Consider the following 26,329-nt stretch of genomic DNA (forward strand, 5'->3'; position numbering starts at 1 on the left):
CATGTGACCAACTGTAGTGATGCTAGGCCATGTGACCAACTGTAGTGATGCTAGGCCATGTGACCAACTGTAGTGATGCTAGGCCATGACGCAGTGCAACACACCTCAGACTTCACTTTTTATCATATCCTTAGCTATTCTCATCTTTGTTCTATAGGTCAGGAAACAGAGTTACCAAGAGACTAGATAGCCTGCCTGAAATACAACCATACCTTGCTTCCATCACTCACACACACACACACACACACACACACACACACACACACAAACACACTGGGCTGAAACAGTGGGTCCCATTTCATGACTGTCTCTGTGGCATCTCATAGGCTAGATCTGCATAGCCCTTGTCGGAGGAGCTTATGAAGGGTAGGGAAGATGAGGTCAGGCATCCCTGACCTTGAACTCAGCACTGTGTCCTCACCCTTCAGCCTGACTTGATAATTTCTGTACATGGCTCCCTCCCTCTAATGTACTAGACAGCCAACACTGGATGACCTGACCTCAGACAACTTAGGCCAAAGAGGGTCTTCTGGATGCCAATGAACCTTGGGCAAAGTCTTCGTGGTCCCTCAGAGATTCAACTGTTTGTCCTTTCTTCCCTCTAGATGGAGGTAGAAAAGCTAAACAGACACACCCATCTGCCCAAACCCAGGAAGGGCATCCTGGCTGTGCATTCTAGATGTCTGGATCCAATGATGACAGTTCAAAACTAACTCACGGTGCAAAGTAATAGCTGGGCTTCTCACAAAGAACTCTCTCCACTTGAGGCCTGGATTCCACAGACAAGCAGTAGGTAAAATGGCTATGTGCTTGACAGGGGACAGGAAGGTTCCAGTAGGTCATGTGTGAGGAGTGACCCTTGGGACATTTGTGGCTCATCAAGCTGGAGGTCCATATTAGAGATTTGCTAACTCTTTGCGTGGTGTTTCACACACTGGAACTATCTCTGAAATGTTCCACCTTGACCATGTTCTGGGCTACAGGATGGGACCAATTTCTGCCCTCTTGGCAATACTTCAGGGGTCAGGTGGTCTATGATGAGGCTTCAGTAGAGAGGCCCTGCTGCTTCAGTGTCTTGCTCCTTCCAGCCATTCCTGATGCTGACCATGGATGCTTGAGGCAGAGCTGAGCATCCTGGGGTGGGGCCCTGCCTATCCTCAGAGGCCCGCATCCCATTCTTGGGGAGAGGAGACAGGTGGAGACCCACCTAAGTCTCGGAGGGGCAGGTAATGTTAGTTTGGAAAAGGTATTCTAGGAAAAGGGCCAGAGGCAGCTTGAAAAACTCAGTGTCAGGAGTGGGGTTGTGGGTCTCTTAGGAGCCACCGGCTGGAAAGCAGAGTGTGAGTTAGGTAAAGAGGTTGCAGTGGACTTGTGAGCAGCGTGTGTGTCAGGCACTTTGGCTTGACTGTGAAGAATCACCCAACAGAAACCATTTCCAGGAGGAAAGATTTGTTTCAGCTCATGGTTTTTGAGCATTTTGTCCATCAAGGCGGGAGGGCTGTGGCCAGATGCCACAGCTCTGTGAGACCCAGGGCCTGCATTGGTTGGCTTTCTCTTTCTTCCCTTTTATCCTACCCCCTAGCCTATGGGGTGATACTGCCCACATGCAGAGGATGTCTCTTCTGTAGTTAATGCTTTCTAGAGATGGCCTCCGACATTGCCAGAGGTATGCTTCACTAATCTCCTGGGTGCTTCTCAACCCTGCCAAGTTGACAACCAAGATGACCCATTGTCTGAGCTTTCTATTGCTGTAATCAAACATCATGGTCAGAAGCCACACGAGGAGGAAGGGTTTATTTCACCTTACAATCCTCATGTCACACTCCATCACTGACTGAGGGAAGTCAGGGCAGGAAGTCAGCAGAGGAACCTGATGCAGAGGCCATGGAAGGATGCTACTTACTGGCTTGTTTGTTCTGCTTTCTGAGTGGGACGCAGGACCACCAGCACATAGGTGGCATCACCCTGGGAAGTGGGATGAGCCCCTTCACATCTGTTATTAATAACCACATTCACCATTAATCAAGATAATACTCCACGATCTGGCTTACAGACTAATCTTATGGAGGCATTCTCGAAATTGTGATTTCCTTTTCTCAGATAACTCTAGCTTGTGTCAGCACACCCATCACACCTTGTGACAGAGCAAGAGTGGGGGGGGGGCGAGCAGGATGATTTTTTTGCTGTAATATAACAGGAGGAAACCCAGGGAGGAAATAGATGTCACAGTGTGACCCAACATATACACACATCTGCCCCGCATCGTTAGCATCTCCTAAGAGATGTAGTCTGGGCCCTACCCATGACGGGTGTTTGGGAATCTGCATTTCCACTGCATCTGTTGCTTCTGAGCACACTGAGGTGTGTGAAGCACTCTCCCAATGGTCTCCCCAGAAGCACGGTGTGGAGTGGGAGGAGGAGCTTAGTGTCTACCTAAGTCCGAGGAACACAGAAAGAAAGATGTAGCTAGGTCTCTCTCCGTTTAGGTCTGCTGAACAACAGCAACTCTCACCTGTGATCTGCAGTATTCTGAATTTTGTTTACATGCACACATCCATGTTTCTGTACAGCTGCTATAAAATTGTGCATGCAGCTATCTTACAGACCCCGGGGACAGAGAAAGATAGGGTTCCTGCTTAAAAAGAAATGCACCTAACATTAAATCATGTAGGGGTTTAGGCACATCGTCCCAAGTTTGCTCCTTAGACCATGTGTCTTGACTGGGTAGCTTGCCTTTGTTCTCTGAGGTGGCTACACTCCCTGCTCCCCAGAATCACCCAAATAGCCCAGGCTCTGTGACTCCATGTTCTTCTAGCCTGCTGGACCACCCTTGAATGAGGAGGGCTGCCTATGGGTTTATTTATTACAAAGAAGGTACCACCTTGTGTACATCATCTCACATCTACTGACTGAGACAATGTAGCCCTGCAGGATGGGCAAACCCGCAGTCATTTTCCTATGTGTGTAGGCCAAAGTTGCCTCTGTCTGCCATCTTTTTCTGCCCTACCCACTTGAGTATCTGCATTAGGTGATTCTTCTTGTTCTCAAAAGGTTTCAGTGACCAGGAGCAGAGGTCTGGCCATTCCTGCACCCCTCAAGCCATGTGATACCCTTAGGGGGGCATGTCTGATGATGGGAGAGAGATGAGACCTGCAGTGGACTCACTCTGCTCCTTTGTGGAGCTCGTGAGGCCAGGTGCTGGCAGCCAGCAGTGTGTGGGAGGCAGCTGCAGGGCCAGGCCCTCTCCCTCCAGCTTCCCACCCTCCTCCACCTCCCAAGCTCTCTCTTGCAGGAGGAGCCTGAGGGGAGGCCGCTGGTGGCCTCTTCCCTGTGCTTTATGATTCTCTGATCTCCCAACAGCCCCCAGTTCTCTGTAACAAAGATAAATTCTCATTCCCCCTGGAAGCTGGGGTTCATCATCTCAGCAACTCAAAGCACTTCCTGTTGATGATTGATGGCATGGGGGAGAACTAATTATTGCTCAGTGGTGCAGGGATGTATTCACCCTCCCCTTCTTGTGTTTGGAAAACCGGCTTCATTTCCTCTCCTGGACCCTCAGGGGAAGGGCTTCATGTGGCGCTTGTGTGACAGTGTACCTCTGACACAGGTCTTCAATGATCGTTTTGAACCGGCAGCCCTCATTTCTTCTGTTTCCTACTGGGCCTCATGGCAAGTGATGTGACCCATGGTTCTATTAGGAAAGGACTCTCATGGCCACACAGCTAGGGACAGCCCAGATGGAAAAGTAACCTGGCAGTCTCACCAAGCAGAGTCCTAGAGAGAGAGAGAATGAAGCTGAGATCGGATGCTGGAGCACTGAGCACTAAGAACGTGGAAATGCTAAGACACCCAAACCACACCCTATGGGGATGGAGAACCAGTGATAATCTCAGCACTGTGAAGGGTCATCCAGCTTCTGCTGCATCTCAAGTGTCACAGGGCAGGTCTATGTGTTCTCTCGGGGGACACTTGTACTTGGGAACACACAAGTACCTGTACACAGATGATAATGTGCATGCTCTGAAGAAGTTGTCCTGATGGGGGTGTCATAGACTGCTCTTGCCCAAACCTAAATGGTGTGGCCTAGTACACGGCAGGCTGTTGGCATGTGTGGTGCAGCCTACTGCTCCTGGGGCCACGGTGAATAAAGAGAGTAATGGGGGACACACAAAACTGTGTTGTGAAGAGAATGGTGAACATGGGGTATTCAAGCTTGATGTCAGTGGATAAAAACTACACTGTTTTAATTTAAAGATGTGGTTTATTTAATTGTGTGTGTGTGTGTGTGTGTGTGTGTGTGTGTGCACAAATGAGTATGGATGTTCACCTCAGTTGTAAAGAGCATCAGACTCTCCAGGAACCAGAGTTACAGGTAGTTACAAGCCTCCAGGCATGGGTGCTGGGAACTGAACTTGGGTCCTCTGCAGGAGCAGTAGACACTCTTCAAAGCAGAGCCATGTCTCCAGCCCTGAACGAGTTCTTTAACAAGAAAAGCTGGTGGTGATGGGGGTGGGGGTGAACTCTAAAGCAACAATTAAAAGTTAACATAATAAGTATGTAGGTAACACAGTCGCTCATTATCATCAGCAAATGCCAAGTGCCATAGATGATTTTACTACGTGTTCTCTCTTACACAGTTGGCACCACAGTAAATTTATGTATACCACTGTCACCACAAACACACGAGGAATGTGTTGTGCTACAAGGTTCTCGTGGCTGCCATGCCACCAAGACACAGGAATTACTCAGCTCCATTCTAAGCTCACAGAATAACTGCTGTGGATACAGTTTGCTGTTGTACTTCAGTGTTACATGGCCAGCTTCCCCCTCTCTCCCTCCCTCCCTCCCTCCTTCCCTCCCTCCCTCCCTCCCTCCCTTCTACCCCCTCTTTCCTCTCTCTTTCTGTGTGTAGGCACACAGAACTTCTCTCTCACCATCTGCCCATCCGCCAGCCTGTTTGTCCGTCACAAAGCCACGACATACCTACTCTAGACCAGACTGAACAAAACGAGTCAACCCCGTCCTTGTCCTGGGAGCATCTCACATTTTCATGGACATCACAAAAAGCCAACACAGGTCAGAGAGATAAATCCTGAGGGGACTCAGTGATGGATTTAGTGGGAACATTGGTATGTGTGTGTTGGGGGTGGGGGTGGGGGCTGGTACATTTAGGAGTCCAGGAGGACTGTTCCAAAACCTTTGAAAGGAGAGTGGCTAGGCATTAGCTGAGTCAGTGTAGACCACAGCTGGCATGTCCCATTCACCAGTGGGAAGTGCCAGCATGTCCTCTCTAAGGCCAACTGCTCTGTTTTCTTCTCTTAACAGCAGATATATTAATTATTTCCTACCCGTGTTCCCACAAAATCAAGGGCATCTTGTTTTATGTTTTGCAAACACCATGCCAAGTCCCCCTCAGCTCTCCCCTCATTTCTTAGCTCTCTCAGGCTTTAGGAATTTGGAAAGCCATGTGCTCAGCCTGCCCTGTCCCCATGACACCAGCTATCTCTCTCAGAGGGCTCTACTAGGGAGCAGGAAGCTGGTGTTAGTCATGCTGTGGAGAGGGAAGGCCTGTCTGTCGCACAGCTTGGTAGGCATAGGACCTCAGTCGAAAAGCATGTTGGACAAATAAGTCCTTGACCTGACAGTAGGGCTAGAGGGCAGAACTGCAGTGGGCTGTGATGCTAAGGTGTCTCAGAAGGTTCTTGGCCCTAAGACTGTTCAATGGATAGATTAGTCTGCTTTCCCCTAGACAGGGCAGGTGAAGGCAGGCCGAGGATGTGCAGAGCACCGGGCACAGTGTACACGTCATTGGTGTAACCAACCCCACAGTGTCCCACATCCCTGTCGGTTCAGCCTCATTGCCCTCTAAAGTCACCTTGGGAGCAGGACTGTAGACAGGATGCTGAGGGGCTCCTGAGTGCCCAAGTCAGTCCAGTGGGAGTATCTGAGCCTTAAATGGGACCCAAGAGCAGTCATCAGCTTCAGGAATGGTCCTCGGCACCGAAGTCTAATGTCAACTTCATTTAGCACAGAGCCAGATGCCATCCCACACTTTGACAGACCAGTCAAGAAAGGGCTGGGATCAGGGCCAACACGGCCATTAGGAAAACGGTGCAGCACAGTGGTAGCTGTTCTCAGAGCCCACAGGGCTCTGGAAGCCCCAACGTCTCACTGTGCTTCTGAATGGCCTGTGCCATTCATAATTCAGCAATCTATTCATATTGCTGACTATATTGGTCTTAAATGCACATTGGTTTTAGGAGTCACTCCTACTAAAACCATACAATTTCTGTATCCAGGCAGCAATGCTGATCATTTGTGCCTGCGTAGATTTCACAGTCCTAGACAAAGCGCCCATCGTCCCTTCTCTCTGTCATCTCCTGCCTCCTGCCCATGTCCTAGCTGTTGATAACCAGTGTTTGTCATTAGAAATGGAAACAGGCTTGAATTGCAACCCCCCTGACTCTGCTTCCCAAGTGCAGGGATCATAGGTGGTCCTTACCACACTGCCATATTAATGAATGAGAACACCTTTTCTTTTTTCTTTTTTTAAAAAAGATTTATTTATTATATCTAAGTACACTGTAGCTGTCTTCAGATGCACCAGAAAAGGGTGTCAGATCTCATTACAGATGGTTGTGAGCCACCATGTGGTTGCTGGGATTTGAACTCAGGACCTTTGGAAGAGCAGTCGGTGCTCTTAACCACTGAGCCATCTTTCCATCCCTGAGAACACCTTTTCATTTGCCTATTTGATTTCTTTTTGTTAAGCCTATGTTTTAAAAAATTGGTTTCCGGGTTGTTTCCTGGATCTCGTGCTGTCTGCTTGATGTAGGCGGCAGGTTTCAAAAGGAGGGCCCCCAAGCTTTTGTCTATGTCTTTTTGGACTCTCCCAGGACACAGCATACACAGGTTGCAGCCTTCCTTCCAGTCCACAGGTAAGCTGGAGACACCAGGCTTCCAAACTGCTTTCACAAAGTTTCCAGGGGACCCGTGGCTGTCTTGTCTCACTGGCCAGGGAGACAAATATACAAATTCATAAAAGCCGGCAATGAAGTACAGCGCCCCTTCCCAGTCAGCTGTGCATGTGGTAACCGGGAACCTGCCCTGTGTATGTGGTAATCGGGAACCTGCCCAGGTTAAAGCGGTGCTTTTCACTGCCCCATTGTGGGCCACACATCAGATATCCCGAATATCAGATATTTATATTACAATTCACAACAGTAGCAAAATTACAGTTATGAAGCAGCACTGAAGTAACTTTATGACTGGGGTCATCCACAATATGAGGAGCTGTATTAAAGGGTCGTGGTGTTGGGAAGGTAGAGAAGCAATGGTTTAAAGCATAAGAACGTTTGTTCAGCGCCATCACAGTCGATGACCTTCTCAGAATCACCTCAAGGAAGTGTTGAAAACAACTTCCCGTTGGCTATTGTATATAGTCATCCTCAACAAAATCTACCAGATTGGTTATGCATGGACTCAGAGCATCGGCAGCAGCTTGTATGTGGCCTTTGTCCCTGTGTGCTGGGTTCTTGGTCCTGAAAGCCTCCTCCAGCTTAGGAAATAAACTTGGCATCCAAAGAGGTCCAGTAACTCACTAAGTCACTTAGTGAGTAGGGTGTTAGGCTAAGCTGCTACACCAGAGATGTGTTCACAGAGGGGATGGCAGCGGCCAGAGAGAACTTCCTTGGACACCCTCAGGCATCCATGTGATATGGAGCACACAGGCCCTGTTACTGGCAGATGCTCTGTCACACACAGACCTCTCTTTCTACCATCCAGCACTACCACAGGGATACTTGTTTGCCCTGCAGAGTCTATGGAAGAGCAGAGGTGTGTGTATATGGGGAGATCATCCTCTGCAAATACAGTATCAGGAAAGCTTTGGGAAGCCAAGGTGCCCTGCAGGTCTTACACGCTGTTGAGGTACAAGCTGGGAGCTGCTTAGTGTGTCTTGTTTTCCAGAGCTTTGGAAGTAGAAGTCCCAGAGCCAGAGAGCAAGGCTGCTGAGTAAAGCTGGCCTCTGGAGAGCTAGAGGTTAGCAAAGGGGCGGGCTCAGAGTGCTGTGGGCGTGGCTTCATCACGTTCCCATCTTCTGCAACCTTGTGAAACCCGTGGCAATCCCAAGGATCAATGTGCGTGCTCACTCTCACCTTTCCTGGGAAACGTCAATGGTGGCTTTGGTGCTCGTGTCCTGAGCGAGGCGGACGAGGCTAGGCTGCTCCTCCTTCACCTCCCACCTACTCCGTGACCCGTGAAGATCTCTGAAACTTTTCGCTTCCGGTACATTCCTGCTTTCTTCTCGACCCTTTCAATATCAGCCAGTCTAACTCCCTGGAACAATCATAGCCACCACTCTTCCCACGAAGGCGTCACACTCCAGGAATCAAGAGGGATAATGTGTTAAGATCACCCCCTATAGCAGCCACAAAAAGCCAGCCGTGCCCCCAGGCTCTTCTCTTAAGTTTGAGTGGACGGGATTTGGTTTGTTCGGATTTCATAAGTAGATGCCCCCCTAATTCTGGGTCTAGGCCACCGCCTCTGCCCCCACTGACAGAAATAACCCAGCGCAGGTGCTGCTTCACCCCGATGACCCCGACGGAGCAGACTATAAATAGCACTTTGTGTCCTACTCCAGAGAGCACTTTGTTTTCTATCTTAAATTCGAGTCCCAACACGAAGCAAGGAACTTGAAGATTTGGATCCTTCCTGTCAAAACCAGAGTCTCGTTCCACCGGTTTGAAAGAACAGAAACAGGAAGGACCGGGGGAGACCACGACACCTCGCAAGCTCAGCCGGGACCCGTGAGATTGATCTGCTTGGTATCCCCGGGGACTCTGCAGGATGGAGTACAAGACAGGGACTGCTCACATCCTCCAGAGCTCAGCTCAGTCAGTGAGGTTAGGAGTTAAACCTGCTCCTGGCTCCAGTTCTTCATACAGCTAAACCACTCACACAGAGGGAGATTGTAAGGCGATTACCCTCTATCCTCTTTCCCACCCCAAGGTGGAGTAGCTGAAGTCATTGTGGAAGTATTAAATGCACTTTTTAGAAAAAGAATGGAAGGAGTTGAGAGGCTGGAGCTCGGGGGAGAATACCCAGAATTCATGAGGCACTGGTTATAACCCAGGCACTGATTTAAAAAACAAACAAACAAACAAAACAAAACAAAAACAAAACGACAAAAAGGACTGTCCTTGCTGATACAGGCTGTAACTAACCTGGAAGATTCTGGAACTGGTAACACACAGGTTTGGGTAAACTTGCTTCCAATGCCACCCTAACTTCTCCACAAAAATTTCAGAGTAAAGACTGGCCTTGAAGGCAGTCATGGGACAGGAGGGAGAGATTCTAGTGTAGCTGTGGCTGATGACAATTAGTCAAGCATAATGAGAGCTAGTAGTTAAAGGTTATGTTCCCAATACAAAGAAATGATAAATGACCGACTTGGCAGACATGCCAGTCATCCCGCTCTATCGCGTGCGCACGTGCGCGCACATACACACGCTTAAATACTATCCTGCACTCCACAAATCTGTATAATTGCTATGTGCCAGTTAGAACTTGATGGTGGCATCATTTCATTGACCTGGTGTGTTGAATAACAAGAGCACAAGTATTCGTCTGGGTCTGTCTGGGCTGCGTGCTGGCATTTGCACACTCTGGAGAGACAACTCCAGTCAGCTGCCTCAGGGATGCTGCTGCGCTGGGTCAAGATGGACAAGAGACAGCCCCGAGCAGTGACTTGCAGGAGTCATTTCTGCTCCCTGTGCCTTAGTGACCTTGCCTCTCCAGGTGGGGGTGGGGGAGCAAAAAGAGGAAGGATTTTAAGGTGAGGGACTTGAGAAGAATGGATCGGCAGTGTGGACATGGAATCAGAAGAGTGATGTGTTCTTCCAAAAGTCAAAATAGGTCAACTGCAACGGTGTCCATGGGAACCGCCTCCGTTTCCCCTAACCTAATGGGAGTGTTATTCATATGTCAGTGGGAGGTATGATAGGACCCTTTCCTACTTTAGGAAGGCCTGGGACACTCTTGCTCATGGCAGACAGGGTCTCCCTGCTTAGCCTTGCAGTTTCAGGGGTGGAAAGGCCATCGGCCCAGAGCCCTGAGCAGGTCAGGTTCAGGGTTTGGAGAGATGGGCTGTAGTTCCTATCACATTGAGAAAGGAGCATGGTCGCAGGGTCGCAGGGCCAGGTCCAGATGCTCTGAAAGTCACTGAAGCAGCTCAAGGGCAGGGGCTGCCCAGGCTTATTGCTGCCTGAGCGGACGTCGGCCTCGGGGAACCCTTAGCACCTGACCTTAGCTGAAGTTGGGCAGCTGCTCCGAGGAAGTGACATGGCTCCCTGGTTATCATGCAACCTGGAGTCTCTAACCATAGGGGATTGTGGCATACGCATGCAGCATTGCCTGTTTGCGTGGAAACGTCACCTTCTGATGGCACGGGGCGGGATCGTATCTGGAGACAGAGGACCATCCCAAGCACACTGTGTGTGGCTGAGCCCTCCTCCGGAGGCCCTGGAGAGGCTAGTGGGTGCTCTGCCAAAGAACGAAGCAAGCTATGCATAAAGGACTGTTTATTAGGTGTTCCACATTCGTTTCAGTGCTGTCATGGTTGGAACGCCGTGGTTTATTTATCCCTACACCAAGAGCCCTCCAGTGATGCCAACATATTTAGAACTCGACTATACTGGTACGACAATAAAATTAAAGCTTAAAAGCCTAAAACCTGCTAGTGTTAAAATCCTGGAAAGGGTTGGGGTGGGAAAGGTTGATGGCATGCATAAAATTTGCTTTATTCGAGCATCATAAATATCAGCTACCTAGAATTCCAGGGGAAATGACTGGAAAATAATACAGCTAAAAAAAATTTTTTTTTTAAATTGAGACATATTTATTTCGAAGATCGTGGGTCCCAAATGGATTGAGAAAATGTGGTCTGTGAATACAGTGGAACAAAGGGAAGGGAACCTTGTCATGTGCTTCGTGGCTTAAGGACACATGTTGATTACTTCCATTTAGTAAGGGGCCAGAAAACAGAAGCATCCATGCCTGAGACAGGTCCTGTGCTGTGAGAAACTGTTCTGTCCTATGCTTCCTTCTGACACTGCCAGAATTCAACCAAACCAGAGATTCCCAACGGAGATCCATCACACTGCACATCCCTGCCTCGCTGCTGCTGGACGCGCTACCCCCCAAGCATCAGGAATGAGCCACCACCGGGGAGAGCCGCCAAGTGCTGCCAAGTGCTCTTTGAGGACACACAGCCCTCCTCCTGGCAGCCTCACCTGGCACTCCCAGCCTCCCTTGCTTCACAGAGAGAGACTCCTCAGAATCACCCAGATTCCTGCTAGCACGTGCAGTCTGGGCTGTTCTTTGGGATGGTGACACACCTGGGACAACAGACACACGAGCATGTCTACATCAGCCCAGGTCCTGCCCGAAGCAGGGGCTCTGGGAAGCCAGGGGATCTGTCCTGAGCCATCGTGTTTACCACCGAGCACAGCCTCTGCCCTGCCATTCCTAACCGCACAAGAGAGATGGCTTTGGCAATTACTGTTCTATGAAGAGAGCAGCTTTAAGCCTGGAGTTCTTGTCATTTCTTCCAGGATGCTGCATTCCTTGAAGAGGTAACAGAACTCTTTCCTGGAAAAAGTCCAAGGACTTTGCTCACATATATAACCATTCCTGTATTGTGTACTACAAGTTAATAGTTATTTCTGGGTGGGAGATTTAGAATCGCCCCCCCTTGTTGTCTTCTTCATATTTTATTACCCTGTTTTTATAAACTTTTAGTAGAAGCCATTTTTAATAAAAGCAACAAAATAATTATTTTTAAGAAGAAAGGAGATGGATGGATAGATAGATGACAGATAATAGATGATAGATAACTGTGACAGTTTTGTTTTTCAGTCAGTGGTAGAATGTGGGCTGGCTACCCTGTGTCCATTGTTTGGCTCATCGTATGAGGCTGTGTTGGCAGGCCCTGGGCCAGCTCTCTCAGATGCCTTGTCTTTACCTATCTGATTGCCATGGGCCACGATCTCCTGCTGCCAACCAAAGTCCAAACCAGGGCATGATTTATGTGTAAGGTCATGCAAAACACCTTTTGTAAACTTAGAAATTGCCCAGGGATTCCTTCTTTTGCCCATTAGATAGGTCACTTGAGTTTGGAAGTGAGGTTTGGGGCAGCAGAAGCCAGTACTGCCTACCAGAGAACCACTTCATTCAGCCCATAGATAGCGTGGAAAATGGATGATTTCATTTCTCCCAAACCCCACGAATATGCAAAGATCATGACTTATCAGTGTCCAGATCATCATGGTGTTCAGTGGCAGATGTCATGGGCAGCTGACCATAGGCTGCCGTGTCCCTTCCAGCTCAAAGTCTCATGCGCTCCCTATGGCCAGCATCCTCATTTTATGAGTTATGATGCAAGCCGTGTCTGGTTTGAAGGCCCTGCATCTCCGGAGTGTGGAGACAGACTGTGGTACCAGGGCCCACCAGGCAGTCATTGTACAAACATTGGGTTCTGCCAGCTGTGATCTTGGAGCGAGGACACCTGAAAAATATCTGACCTCAGGAAATGGCTGTAACACTTAGGGACACATCCGAGCCTTTACAGGAGAGAAATCCATAGCCCTCTAAAACATATTTTTTTTCTACATGTGCAACAGCCCCCAACTTACAGCTTTAAGACAGAATAGTGGTCAGGAAGCAATGTGCATTCGGTAGCAGCCACACTTTAATGACCACCAACTATACCTAATGGTGACTTCTCACCCACACAAAGCAGGCCTCGTGGTAGGTAACTTTATCCAGTTGCAGACTGGTCTAAGTATCCTGAGTATCTGTGAGGCACAATAGACCAAACTCCAGCACTGGGTAGACTCAGTGTCCTGAGAGCAGTTTTTGGTTTGAGGATGTTTCAATGGGACCTTCCTGTAGGCCAGGAAGCATCATTATTTCTTACAATGACCAAACATATGAATAGTAGTATGTGAGGGTAGGGTCAGGTTAATTTGGGAATCACAAGCACTGTTTAATTCTTCCTGTTCCTGCCATGTGGCTGAGAGGCGAGGCAGGGCACCAAGTCTGTCCTGTGTCTGTAACACTGACCATTCGCCACCTTCTCTGACCAAGAAGCGTATGACGGCTCTCTAGTTTTATGTCTATTTGACATAAGCTAGAGCCATTTGGAAAGAGAGAATCTCAATTGAAAAAAATGCCTCCATCTGATTGGAATGTGTAGGTAAAGCTATAGTGTATTTTTTTAAATTAGTGATTGATGGGAGAGGGCTGAGCCCATGGTGGGTGGGGCCACCCCTGGGTTGGTGGTCCCAAGTTCTATAAGAAAGCAGGCTGAGCATGTCATGGGAAGAAAGCCAGTAAGCAGAACCCTCCATAGCCTCTGCCTCAGCTCCTGCCTCTAGGTTCCTGCCCTGTCTCAGTGCCTGTTCTCACTTCCTTAGATGACAGACTATGATGTGGACGTGTCAGCTGAATAAACCCTTTCCTCTCCAGTTTGGTTTTGGTTATGGAGTCGTATCACAGCAGGAACCCTAGCTAGAACAATGGCTTTAGAACCAGTGAGATGGGGAGGTGGGGGGATAAAGAGATGACAATCTTGTGTGCAGGAAAAGCTGGGATGGGTGGGTAGGCTATGCACTCTGATGGAGATGCACCAGCAGCCCAGAATCGCAGGGCTTTACTATATACATCTGAACAAGGCGGTGGGTTTATTATATTCAGCCAAAGGAGGACAGGGGTTGGCTCATCTCAGTACCGGGTCCCTGTAAGAGCTCAGTTTCAAGCTACAGTCATGCATGAGGAGGAGTTTCTGGACGATGCTTTCTGCACACACTGTTAACATCCATACTTGACCAGGGGGAGGACTTGCCATCCCCATTTGTCTGAGGCTTTAGGGTCCTTAACATCCCCACGATCATGTTAACAATACACACTCACTCGAAACGTCATCCGTTCCCCATACTCTCTGTTCTGTGGGCACTGCCCTTGGCCCCACCTGGGTCCTCCATGCCACGTCAGAGTTGGAGCTCCCCATCTTGTGACATGAACCTGGTGCCGGGAAAGAAAGCTCAGGGAAAGCTAGAGGGCAGAGGGGAAGTAAGGCTGTATTGTAGTCTCAGCAAATACTGTCCACCAGAGCTTCCTCCCCGCTTTACACTCCTGCAGGAGCAGGAATCCCCTGTGGCTGATACAAGTAGGGAGTGCGTCTTTGGAGGAGCTGCTTGCTGGGACTCAGCTGTCACTTCTGTTACGTCTCACTTCATCTGAGCATCTGGTAGGACAAATGGTGCATTCTGGGGCCATCTAGGCAACACACCTATTACAGGCTATCTATTTCTCGTGCTTGTTCACTAGGCTGAGAGCCACCTACTCAAGTGTTTCTCAGCATGCTGAGGATTCCATAGGGGAATGCACGGATGCCATCTGTGCACTGAAACATCTTAGTAAGTATCTTCTCTTTTATCTTGCTTGGTGGCTTCTTACTCCAAGGACCAACCTCCAGTCAAGAAAGACCCTAAACTTAGTAGGCTGTTACCAAGACCTGAACTGACACTTATTTCTGGTACCATCTATGTCTAAGATCATTTAAGGCTAGGATGTCTATCAATCCTGGACTAGCTGGGAGTGAACTTCAAGAAGATTGAAAGTTATTCAAAGAGTACTATAAATGAGGAGGAGGGAGGAGTTAGTCCCATTAAAATTTAAATGTGTATTTGAAAGTCATTGTTTCAAATCCTTCGGATGGTTTCTTGTATGGGTACAGGTATCTGGGCAGTAGTCATGTGGCTTAAAGAAGAATTCTGTACCAGGATGGGCAAGACACTTCATCCAGGTCTTCAGGTTCTTCATCTGTAGGCACAGTGAGGATATTGGGCTAAGTATATCTAGAGGCTCTGGCATTTTACCAGCCTATGAGTGCCTCTTAGGCCCTTTGCAAAATGTTATTGAGAGAAACAGCCAAAGGACCACTCTGTTACAGCCTAGCTATGTGTTTACTAACTCAGTGGATGTTACTGTGTTGAGACTGAATGGAAAGCTGAGATGAAGAAGGCCGGGCTGCAGCAAAGTGAGTGGGACTGGGGACTGGGGACACTGCCACCCAGAAGCAGGAGTGCTAGCTGCCTTCCTGTGATGCTGATGTGGAGAGAAAGAAAAGGATAGGGTTTCAGATGGTCTTAATACTCAGAAAGATAACAGGTGCTTCGGGATAGTTTGTGCGTGTGTCAGCTTGTCACAAAGTAGAGTCACCTGGGAATGGGGACCTTTAGTTGAGGAATTCCCTTTGTCACACTGGCCAGTAGGCAGCTCTGTGGAGCATTTCCTTAATTAATAATTAATATGGGCCCAGACCACCCCACTGTGGATAGTGCCACCTCCAGGCAGGTGGTCCTGGGCTGTGTGAGAAAGTGGGCTGAGCAAGCCATGGGCTGCGATCCGCAAGTCGTGCTCCTTCATGGCTTCTGTTCAGCAATTGCCTCGAGTCTCTGCCCTGGCTTCCCTCTGATAAATTGTTACCCTGAAATGTAAAATGACACGAATCTTCCCTTCTCAAAGTTTTATTTGATCTTAGTGTTCGTCACGCAATAGAAAAGTAAATTAGAACATGAACGAGGTAGGACCTCATACAAGGTATTAGGAGGTAGAGATAGAAGGAGCTTGAGGATTAGCCGCAAACAGCCTTGAATACATAGATTCTGTCTCCAGCGAGTGGGTAAGGCAGGGGAGAATGGGTTTCTGAGCAATGGAGGCATGATAAAAATGGTATTAATCCTCTATTTTTTTTTTGTTTTTGTTTTTTTTTTTAGATACATTCATTTGATCTAACTTTAGGTTCATGGCTGCTTTATAACCTCCACCGGGTTACGCCCTTTTCTTTTTAATTCTAGAGTTTCCTTTGGAAAAGAATCTCACTTTCTTCGCTGAAGCTCCCTATCTGCTCTCTGACTTCGTTCAAATTTTCCTTTAAAATCCTTGAGCATACTGAAAATTAGCTGTTCTCAAGTCTTGGTTACTTCCAACAAAGGTTCCATTTTAACTGTGTCTATCAACTATTTTTAAAATTATTATTTGGGGGGGGTGTCACACTTTTCTACTTCATGTAGCTGGAATGTTTTCTTGTATATAACATTATAATGACATGCTATAGAGAATCTAAAGACAAGAGTTATATTCTGGCAGTTGTTAAGTTACTGGAAGGTTCTGTTGACCCTGTAGGCCTTGACTCTCTCTGTCAGGGCTGGACTGTTGAAGTCACTGCCTTTAACTCTAAGGAATGGACTGATTTTCTTTCCTAGGTCATGACCTTTCAGAGGCCCCAGCTGGCATACTCCTCCAACAAGGCCACACCTCCCAATCCTTCCCAAACAGTTCCACCAACGGAAATATAGCAGCTCAATTATAGAGCCTCTGCTCGCATACCCTTGGCTTCCTGGTGCCACAAGAAAACAAGTAACAGAGGTCCTCGTTTGGCCACATGGTAACTGTGCTCTTGAAGACTAACCTATCTGTGTGTGGTTATCTCATCAGTAAATGTCAGTGTCTCGAGCCTAGCCCAAAGTGTCTGGAATATACGAGTGCCAAGAAATGCTCAGTAGTATACTATTTATTTTCTGATTTTTAGAATAGTGGGAAATAAATATCTAAAAAGGAAATAAAATCGCAGCCCCATTATGCCTTTTGTTTCACGGTTTTCTTTGTTCAAACACCTTTTAAGAAAAGATTAGGTAGCTTTATATACAGAGCGTGTCATTTGCTTTGTCATTCCCTGTTGCAGTGGTTCTCAACCTTCCTAATGCTGTGACCCTTTAATATAGTTCCTCATGTGTGGTGACCCCCAACCATAACATTATTTTCATTGCTACTTTATAACTGTAATTTTGCTGCTGTTATGAATCATAATGTAGATATCTGCCCTGCAGGATATCTGGCATGCAACCTCCCCCCAAAAGGGGGCCTCGATTCACAGGTTGAGAACCCCTGCCCTAGAGCCTTGGTTACCATTAAATGACATTCTTTTTAATGGTTCAAAGAATATCATTATATTGGTGAGTAACAAATCAATTCATTCTCTACTATTCGACCTTCAGATTGGTTCTGCTTTTCACTATTATTACACTGTTGCAACGAACATCTTTGTGTCTGTAGAATGGGATCCTTCCTGTAACCTGTGAAAGGAGGAATTACGGAGCTAAAAAGGGCACGCGATTAAAACGTGAGATGTGAGAATGACACCCTTGGGCATCATTTAAAACCTGAAGTGAATTTGCATCATCTGGATAGGCAGGTTCTGATTTCTATCTGTTCTGGGAAGCCAGAACAACACACAGCCCAGATACTTCTGTAATTGTTTGATTGAGTAGAATTTCCCTGTGTTACTTCATTGGGCTCAGCCACCTTCTGGGCTATGAAAACATGCTAAAAACAAACAAACAACAAACAAACAAACAATAACCTTTGACTTCTTATTCCTTTTCCTTCCTCTTCCCCACCCTGAACTTGTGTAATTGGGATCTCAAATCTGTGAGGCCCAACAGAGAGGACAGCTTGTTAACAAACTGAGCAGGCTCTACCTTTCCTTGGGTCTCAGTTTCCTCCTTATAGATTTTGCAAACTATACCCATGGGATTCCTTAGTGGCCTCTAGGAGGCTGTTTTCCATCAGCTCTGTGACAGGGCAAAGCCCTTGCGCATGGCTGTTTGAAAGCAGAGCCAACCCCTTTGAACTTGCCCGTGAAAGCCACAGGTCTTAGTCACGGGGTTAAGAACTCACCAGTGTGAGGCAGGTATCCACTGAGTTCATCTGATTCACTGTTTTCATTTCTAATGACTGTCTTCAGAGGGCTCGATATAAAGCACGGCCTGGCTTGCTTGGTGCCCGAGCAGGCTAGATTGATTGCTCTAGGTAGAGCGCGCTGGCTGGCGTCCTCTGTCCCGCCCATTCTTTCCCGACTTCCCCCTCTAAAACTTCGGCTCTCAGCCTCTCATCTACATCCACACACCTGGATAAACTTAGGTTAAGCTGCCGAATCCTCGGGTACTTCCAACTGCAGTTGAGGTGTAATTGCTGGAGCGTTATAAACCATTTGATGTCCAAACTCTGTCACCCAGCCTACTACGGAAGGCTGGCGGGGGGGGGGGGGGGGGAGGGGCTGATCCCGAAAATCCTTGCCTTTCAGTGTATCCGAGTTATTCCAAAGGGTATTTGTTTTCCCCTCGACTCCTCTAATTGACGCAGCTGTTGCCAAGCCTCATCTGCATCAAGCTAAATATTATGTCTTTGTAACGTTTTTTGATCTTCATTAATTATAGCTCAGGAAGGCTGACAAAGGCAACCTGCCTCTTTAATATAAACAAGATTAATTGCACGGTTCCTGCAGAAAATGAAGTACCAGCAGTTTAACAAAAAAAAAAAAAAAATGTTTGTCTTTAAGCAGCCTTTGGATAAAAAAAAAAAATTAAAACAGTTACAGGAAGTGCAGAAGCTGCCAAATTACCATGCCCGCGAGCCTCGCCCTCATTATCAGACTAAATGAACGCACACACCCCTGCACTTTCATCCTGCTCCAGGCCCAAGGACAAGAAAGGCGGGATTGAGAAAAAAAAAGTGGGGGGATCTTTATTCAAAGAAGTGTCTCTGAAGTTTGGAATGCACCCTGGTGTTTGAAGACGAGATTTATACCTGACACCTTTCCTTAAGCTCATTGTTGAGACTCGCCTGTTTTCACATCAACCGCAGACTGCTGCTGGAGCTGTTTCAGCTCCTAACGACCATAATCTAAGATAAATACGTGGGGATTGGGATCACTTTCATTAGCAACCGTGAGCTGTTCCCTCCTTCAGTGGAAAAGCTTAAAACAGACAAATGGGCTGAGGGCTTGCTGGGGGCAGGGGGCCAAGGGAGGATGGTGGGGCCGAGGGCTGCTGGAGGCTACCGTGACACCTCCTTGTAAAACCTCAAAGCAGAGAGCCAGTGCTGCAGCTGGGAGGCTGGGTTCCGTCCTGAGGTCCCCATAGGAGTGCTTTTGTGGGAAGACACAGCAGCCTAGGACGCCCCCGGAGGTCCAAGGGTGAGAGTCTGGTTGTCTGGGTCACTGAAGCCCTAAGTTACTTCAAAGGCTGGATGGAGAGTGTGGGCTGTCCTGCCTTTAGGCTGCAAGGGGGAAAGGCACAGGGGCAGAGCAGGATCCCGGCTGCATCATGCATTATCATGCATATCATCCTCCTTTGATGAGTCCTCTTGAAGTGGCTCCATAGCTGGTGGCAGAGGTAACTGGAGTCACCAGCTGCGAAGAACAGAGGCTGTGCTTGCTCCCAAGGTCATGCCTGGGATATGGGCAGCAGCCAGGGAAACACTAGTGCCAACCCAAGCTCTCTGTGGCTTCTCATGAATTCCTGACTTCAAGAACATGCTGGAATAGTGCCTGTGTGTGTGTGGGGGGGGGGGGGGGGGGAGGGGCTTGTGATACAGGGGAAGCCAAATGTCATTATTGATGCTGTCAAGGCTGCTGCAAGGTCAAGCTTGGGATCTTGGCTGCTGGACCACCCTGGCCTTGGTCCTGGAGAGTCACAGGAGAGAATCCGACCTTGCCAGAGCTCAAAGTAGGAGACACAGGGCGTGGTGGAGCACTGTGGTCGCACCCCTAGCTAGGGCCATGAGAGTCATAAGAGGAGGGAGGGATGGGAGGGAGTCAGCTTCTGGTGAAGAGACTAAACCATAACATTCCCAGGCAGTGGCACCTACATACCATGGGGCCTCTGGCCAAGACAGCCTGGACCAGGGGAGTGTGGTAGTTTGAATAAGAAAGCCCCACCCCCCATCCCCATAGGCTCATCTATTTGAATGCTTAGTCACCAAGGATTGGAACTCTTTCATAGGATTAGAAGGATTAGGAGGTGTGGCTTTGTTGGAGGAAGCAAGTCATGGAATTGGGGAAGTAGGGACTGGGGTCAGAGGTTGGGGGTGGAGGGTGGGGCTTTGAGGTTTCAAAAGCCCATGCCAGGTCCCAGTCTCTGTCTCTCTGTTTCTCTCTGTTCTGTCTGTCTGTCTGTCTGTCTGTCTGTCTGTCTGTCTGTCTGTCTGTCTCAGAAGCGGTCTCTCTTTGTTTCTGTCTCTCTTTGTTTCTCTGTGTCTCTGTCTCTCTCACTCCCTCTGCGAGTCAGGACATAGCTGTCAACTGCTTATTCTCCAGCACCCTGCCCACTGTCATGACTGGGTGGAACCCCAGAAACTGGCTCCAGATGCCCCATATTTGGTTAGCATTTCCTACAGGGAATGCTTGCTAAGACCAAGTCGGTGTAGGGCATTCGGTAGCTTGGTGGCAGCACTGGCCAACAAGAGGAAGCTGTGTCTGCCCCCAACTCTGACAATTCAAACAATCTGCTGCCATAGTAACCAGAAACATACATCACACTTGCACGCCTATAGCTGAAGGAAATGTAAGGGTCTATAAACCAACGCTTATCACATGAGACTCTGCCACCATTTCATCCCATGTTACAACGCTGGGATAGTAAAGAAAATGCTAGACTTGACCCACTCACTGGAGGTCAGGGTCCCCTAGTGGTCTGAATGTCCTTCAGTGAGGGTACAGGTGTTAGGCGTCTGTTGACATACCCATCACACTGATGTCCCCACCCCAGCTAGCAACCAGGATTGAGGGCGACTGGACAGGGACGGAGGATAGGGCTTGGCAGGACATGGTTCTGACTTCCAAACCCTTGAACTCCAAACAAAAGGAAAGTGGATTAAGTGGCTAAATTCATTCAACTATGGCCCACCTCATTTGCCATAATGGTATCCTCATATTTGCCTAGGTACAATATCACACACACTTCTTAGGGTCACATGTGGAACCACGCTGAACTTGGCAGAGTGATACTGGGTTAAAAATCACAAATCTAGAGATCCTCCTTCTTCAATGGTTTTGTTAAAAATCTACAAACAAGAGATCTAGGGAAAGTACCTGTGTTGTAAGCCAACTAAAGAACTTCCCAGGGAAGCTAAGAGAGGCGGTGCCTACGGTGGACACTGGCCCTGATAGGGATTTCTGAATGGGCAGTCAATCAACTGTAACAAAATCCGGTGGGGCTGTGTGCCAGGAAAGGCTATTCACTGCCTTCCATGACCCTCATTAGAATATTCAGGACGCAGCAAGACCCTGATTCTCATAACTTAGATCATTTGACCATGAAAACAAGTCAAAAATAAAGTTATTATAGTATTGCAAAGTATGTTATAAAATTTCACATTATCCAGTCTTATCGGAAGTCCTGTGGCAGGTGAAAGATTTGTGAGCAAAAGCATAACGAATAATCCTCAAGTTTAGTAAAACTGCAGCACACAGGAGCCATGGGAAAGAGAAACCCTATTTGCTCTTAAAGATCCTTTGTTGGTCTTCTAAAATTGGTAACAATCAAATTATAAAAACTGTGAGAAAGCTCTTTAAAAGTTAAATTGTTAATCTGTGATCATTGTAGATTTGCTTGTAGACGAGATTTATTGATTACCTCCGTGTCCCTGTCACCACTGGGTTTACATGTAAAGTTACAGGGTGGTAACGCCACAGCATGCAAATCGCATGAGAACATCATGTTCCCACGATCCTGTACCGTTTCTGTAGGACATTTCAGGACTTCGTTTTATAAAACGTATGATGTAGAAGAGTGAGCACATCACGGGATGACTCTGGGGACCCCATGGTATATTATGACCAATCAGGTGACTTTGAGGTAGAGGTTCTTGTGGGGAAAACCTGGCTCTGTGATCTAAAGCTGCAAGGGAGGACCCTTTTCCTCTGATATTCTGAACATCAGTCAGGGACAGGGTTGGTTGGTATAAAGAAGCCCAGGCATGGAGATGAAGATCAGGATGGACGTGGAGGGGAAATGAGCCCAGTTCAGCTGCGCTGAGCCCTAGTTCAGGCCAAGCTCAGCCAATCCCTGCCGTAGCTCAGTCTCACATCATCCTCAGGCCCAGTCTGTGTCCATGTTAGTGTACCCCAGCCAAACCTCAGCTCAGCCCAGCCTAGCACCATGTCTAGTACACATACGGCCCCTGCCCCAGCTCAACATCAGCACCTGCCTCACTCCCCAGCCCCATCCATACCCTCAGGCCCAGCACAGCCCCAACCCAATTCCAACCGAGGCTGGTCATTTCCCAAGTGGTTTTTTTCCTCAACGGGGAGTTGAGACCTATTGGAGACCTATTGGGGACATGGCTAAAAACTGTTTGCACTTGGGCTAGCAAGCGTGTGACACTGAAATCTTCCTGTATGAAGTTTAATTAAGTGTATGTAAGCAGTAAGCAGGCACAGTGGGTGGTGGTTTCCTCAATGAATGTCTCAGAAAGCTGCCTTTTAGATGCTCCCCCGCCCCCAAGAGCTCCAATTGAAAATATCTAGTTGTCTCGATAGGACTGCTCTCAGTCTGCTCCAGGAGAAATGAGGCCTGGAGCTTTCTGAGTTACTACTGATAAATTGTGCTGGAGGCAGAAGCCAACCAGGCCACCTGTTACTAGATCAATTCTTGTACTGATTGATGCTCAAAGCAATCCTATCATATGACAAGCAGGGATGGAGAGGCATTGACATGGAGCTGAGTTCCCCTAAGCTGGAGAAAAGACACACATAGGGCAATAAAAGGTATTTGGGCTAAGAGGAAAGTTGGCAACCAGGGAAGTTAAGGTTTGGACAAAGAGGACCGTTGTTTCATAACCAAGTCCGCAAGCAGTCGGAAACCGCAGCTAACAGATTATAGAAAGAACGAATGCAAAAGGTAAGTCCACAGGACAGCTCGCACAGACCCAGATCCCAAGTTCTGGCTCACTGCTCATGCAATGAAGACTGTGGCCCTTCCTAACCAGAGTACCATCTGAACGGGAGAGGCGCTGCTCGCCTCTCACCCCAGCGATCCGGGACATGGAGGAGGGAGGCCTGTGAGGTTAAGGATTTACTGAGCTAAAAAGCGACTTCAAGGCAGTCTTTGGTGACTTACTGAGAAGTCTGGAAATATGCGATAGCGGACTTGCCTGGCATTGATCGCAAGGCTCTAGGTTCAAACCTCCCCACTTCCACCAGGGCAGAGAGAAAAACAAGCAGACAAAATCTTTTGGGGGGAAATTCAACAAGCCATACACCATGACAGAACTAAAACTGTACACTGGCAATGCGTCTTAGAACAAGGATCAATTCATTCTTATTAATTTAGTGAGGTTCCATAAACTCCAGTTTAATACTGGAAAATAAAAATTTCAGTAATCTGAGGCTTTATCTTCAATACTGCAACCCGCCTATCTTCCCAGGACTTCCTAAAAGCATACTTTACTTTCTATTACCCTATTCCAAACATTTCACCAGGTCAGAAGATGTGCATCTGGGTGTGTGTGGATGAGGAACAGTCTCAGATGTCTCTTCTAATGAGACTGTACATCTTACTCGTCTTCAGACCCACTAAGACAGGGAAATTGCCAACATGGACGTTAAAGAGAGTTTCACTCTGTTGAGAGTTTTTCCTCTCAACATCCCAAAGGATTCAGGGGTACACGCACCTTTCTCCTCACCTTTGAACATTTGTGTGTGTTTCCTGTTTCTCTCTGGCTACTGTTGTGGTGGGGAGGTCTGTGGCCTCCGAGGGGGTTAGGTTGGCATTGATGCTGGGGAGGTGTGGCATTTGGCACAGGAAAAGAGGGAAGGGGGGGGGGTTATAACATCACAGAGGAAACCCAAGATGGAGACCTTTCATGTCCAAAGACCCCTCCCCTGCTTCATACGCCTTAGCCTCACTGTTTCCCTTCTAGAACAGACCCTGCAGGCAAAGATGCATTTCCTGCAAACTGGAAAAACCAGGTCCTCTCAACCTCAAGTCAGTGCTAATTAAATTCAGTTATAAAATTCACGTCCAATTTCCTTATCTTTGAGTGACATCTTCTACCTTCCAACAGTGGCTCTTAATATGCACCATGAAAACACTTGACATCATCCTATCCTCCAATCTCCTGCAGTTTCTGCTCCCCCCACCCCCAAAGAGCTTCTGATAAGGAAGCCATTAGCACATTCAGGTGCTGTGATCAAGGTAACTTTGAAGCATCCTTGTCCTGCCAAGGATTAAATTAAAAAAAAAAAAAAAAACAAAAAACAAAAAACAAAAACAACAAAAAAAAACCTAAAGGATTTCTTTACATAGCATTTTACTAACTAGCCAAATTCTGTTTTTTGTTTGTTTGTTTGTTTGTTTTGTTTTTTTTTGGTACTTTTTAACACGAAGAATCCTCTTTGACATGTAATAGTTTGAGATGTGCACATTCAATAGCAACAGCTTCAAACTATGAATCTGGATCCTCTCTCCAGATGCTGGTCACGGGCGTGGCACTGAGCCTGGCTTCCAGCCAGTCCCGTGTGCACTACTGACCTGCTTAGCCAGGAAGTGTGGAGGATAGATGCAGTCAGTGGGGTTTTCTCTTAGGTTTATTTAGTCATGTATGTACATGTACATGAATGTATGCCACATATATGTGATGCAGCCAGGGGTGTGTAGATGCCATGGAGGAAGGTGTAGAACCCTCTAGAGCTGTAAGTTCTGGGTGGCTGTGAGCTGTCCAGTGTGGGTGTTGGGAGAATATGTTCTTAACTGCTGAGCCATCTCTCCAGGCTCTATGCAATGCATTTTTGATGGGGTATTTTTGGCTTCGGAAGGGCTTATCAGGACATAACCCCATCGTAGTGTGAGAAGCAGCTGTAGCTTTGAATCAAAAAATCTGTAATGGGGGCTGGTGAGATGGCTCAGCGGTTAAGAGCACTGACTGCTCTTCTGAAGGTCCTGAGTTCAAATCCCAGCAACCACATTGTGGCTCACACCATCTGTAACGAGACGCCCTCTTCTGGAGCTGTACTTACATAGAATAAATAAATAAATCTAAAAAAAAAAGAAAGAAAGAAAGAAAGAAAGAAAGAAAGAAAGAAAGAAAGAAAGAAAGAAAGGAAGGAAGAAAGAAAGAAAACCTGTAGTGAATGCATGGAGGTTGGGTGGAGATTTTAGTATTTACTACCATTACTCCAGGTCTTTGAGAAGTGCATTGCATTGGGCGAGCATGGAGCACAGAGCACAGAGCAAAGAGTGAAGGCTCGGTTACCTCAGGTGAACTGAGTAGCTCTGGACGGGAGAGTTGAGCTGACTGAGAGCACCCACGGAAGCTTCTGGTAAGATCCGCATACCAAACCCACTGGTGTCCACCACTTTGAGACAGCAACTGACCTGCAGGTGGAAGTTAACCCTTTTCCATCCAATAAAACTCCAAGAGCTCCCCCTCACATGCCTACAGTCCGGGTTCCCTTCAGCCCTTCTGTTGTTCTGATTCAAGAGCGCCTGTGTTCAGGAGTCTGCATCTGTCTGTCTTTCTTTTCCCCTTGCCTCCAGCAATCTTGACCTAACAGGGACACAGCCTGAGCCTTTTGCAGAACGGCCCCTTCTGCCTTTAATATGAAGTGTCCAAGGGCCACAGGGCAGTTAAGCAGGGTCAGAACAGGGAGTGTGGGTCTCAGTCATGCAGCGGCGTACTGAGATGCGGAGGTGCGGCTGCAGGCCTTCAAGGAGCAAACCATTTCCATTCTGAACACCAGGGATAATGGGGGTTCCAAGACACGGAATTTATGCAAATGACGGGGACCCTATCGGCTCCTGAATACCAGTATACTCCGTTTGGTTTCCAGGGGCTCTGCGGGCTCCATGGTAAATGTCGCTGGTGTGATGGAAGCAAATTGTTAGCTCCGTGAGGGGTCCGTGGTAGCTGGGATGAGGGACCCGACCCGGGAGAGGCCCGCTGAGAGTATGTGCGTAGACTGCTGTCCTCAGCTAAGCAGACCAATAAGAGAACAGTTCCACAATCAAGAAATCAAAGAGAAGGGGGAGGCAAGAAAAGAAAAAAGAAAAAAAAAAAAAAAAAAAAAGGATTTGCCCCAGAAGGCCAGCCAATCTCATGTGTCTGAGATCAACTCTCTGTGATAACCACTGTGGGCTTGTATTTCAGAGACGAACAGAAGAGAGAGAGAGAATATCAAAGGCTAGAATTTTCTTTTTCTTCAATGGTTTGTGTTTTCCCTGAGGCTGCTGTGAGCAGTATTGAGGAAAAGATGGTTTGAGGGCCTGTAGGCCGAGCAAAGGGGCCGGACAGGGAAGGCTGCTGCTGCTCTCCGTGTCTTTCAAGTCAGGGTCCCCCCACCCCCTCTCTCTTTCATCCTTCTTTTTTTTTTTTTTTTTTTTTTTTTTTTATTATAATCAGGACGTTTACAACAGTGCGGTGTGCC

At 47.7% G+C, this 26,329-nt stretch overlaps 1 protein-coding gene across 2 annotated transcripts in view; it reads right to left on the reverse strand.

The window, feature by feature from the left end:
* Edar (ectodysplasin A receptor) overlaps positions 1-26,329 on the reverse strand; it is a 74,431-nt gene that overhangs the window by 32,545 nt on the left and 15,557 nt on the right. The window contains exon 1 of one of the 2 annotated variants that reach the window (XM_029542436.1): positions 17,803-17,894. The exons of the other annotated variant lie outside the window; for it this stretch is intronic. Within the exon in view, the coding sequence (XP_029398296.1) occupies positions 17,803-17,850 (48 nt within the window). The 5' untranslated portion in view covers positions 17,851-17,894. Of the gene's footprint in view, positions 1-17,802; positions 17,895-26,329 lie in introns of those variants that run through there. 2 annotated transcript variants of the gene reach the window in all.

Source organism: Mus pahari, chromosome 9 (genome assembly GCF_900095145.1).
Source record: "Mus pahari chromosome 9, PAHARI_EIJ_v1.1, whole genome shotgun sequence".
NCBI classification, from domain to species: domain Eukaryota; kingdom Metazoa; phylum Chordata; class Mammalia; order Rodentia; family Muridae; genus Mus; species Mus pahari.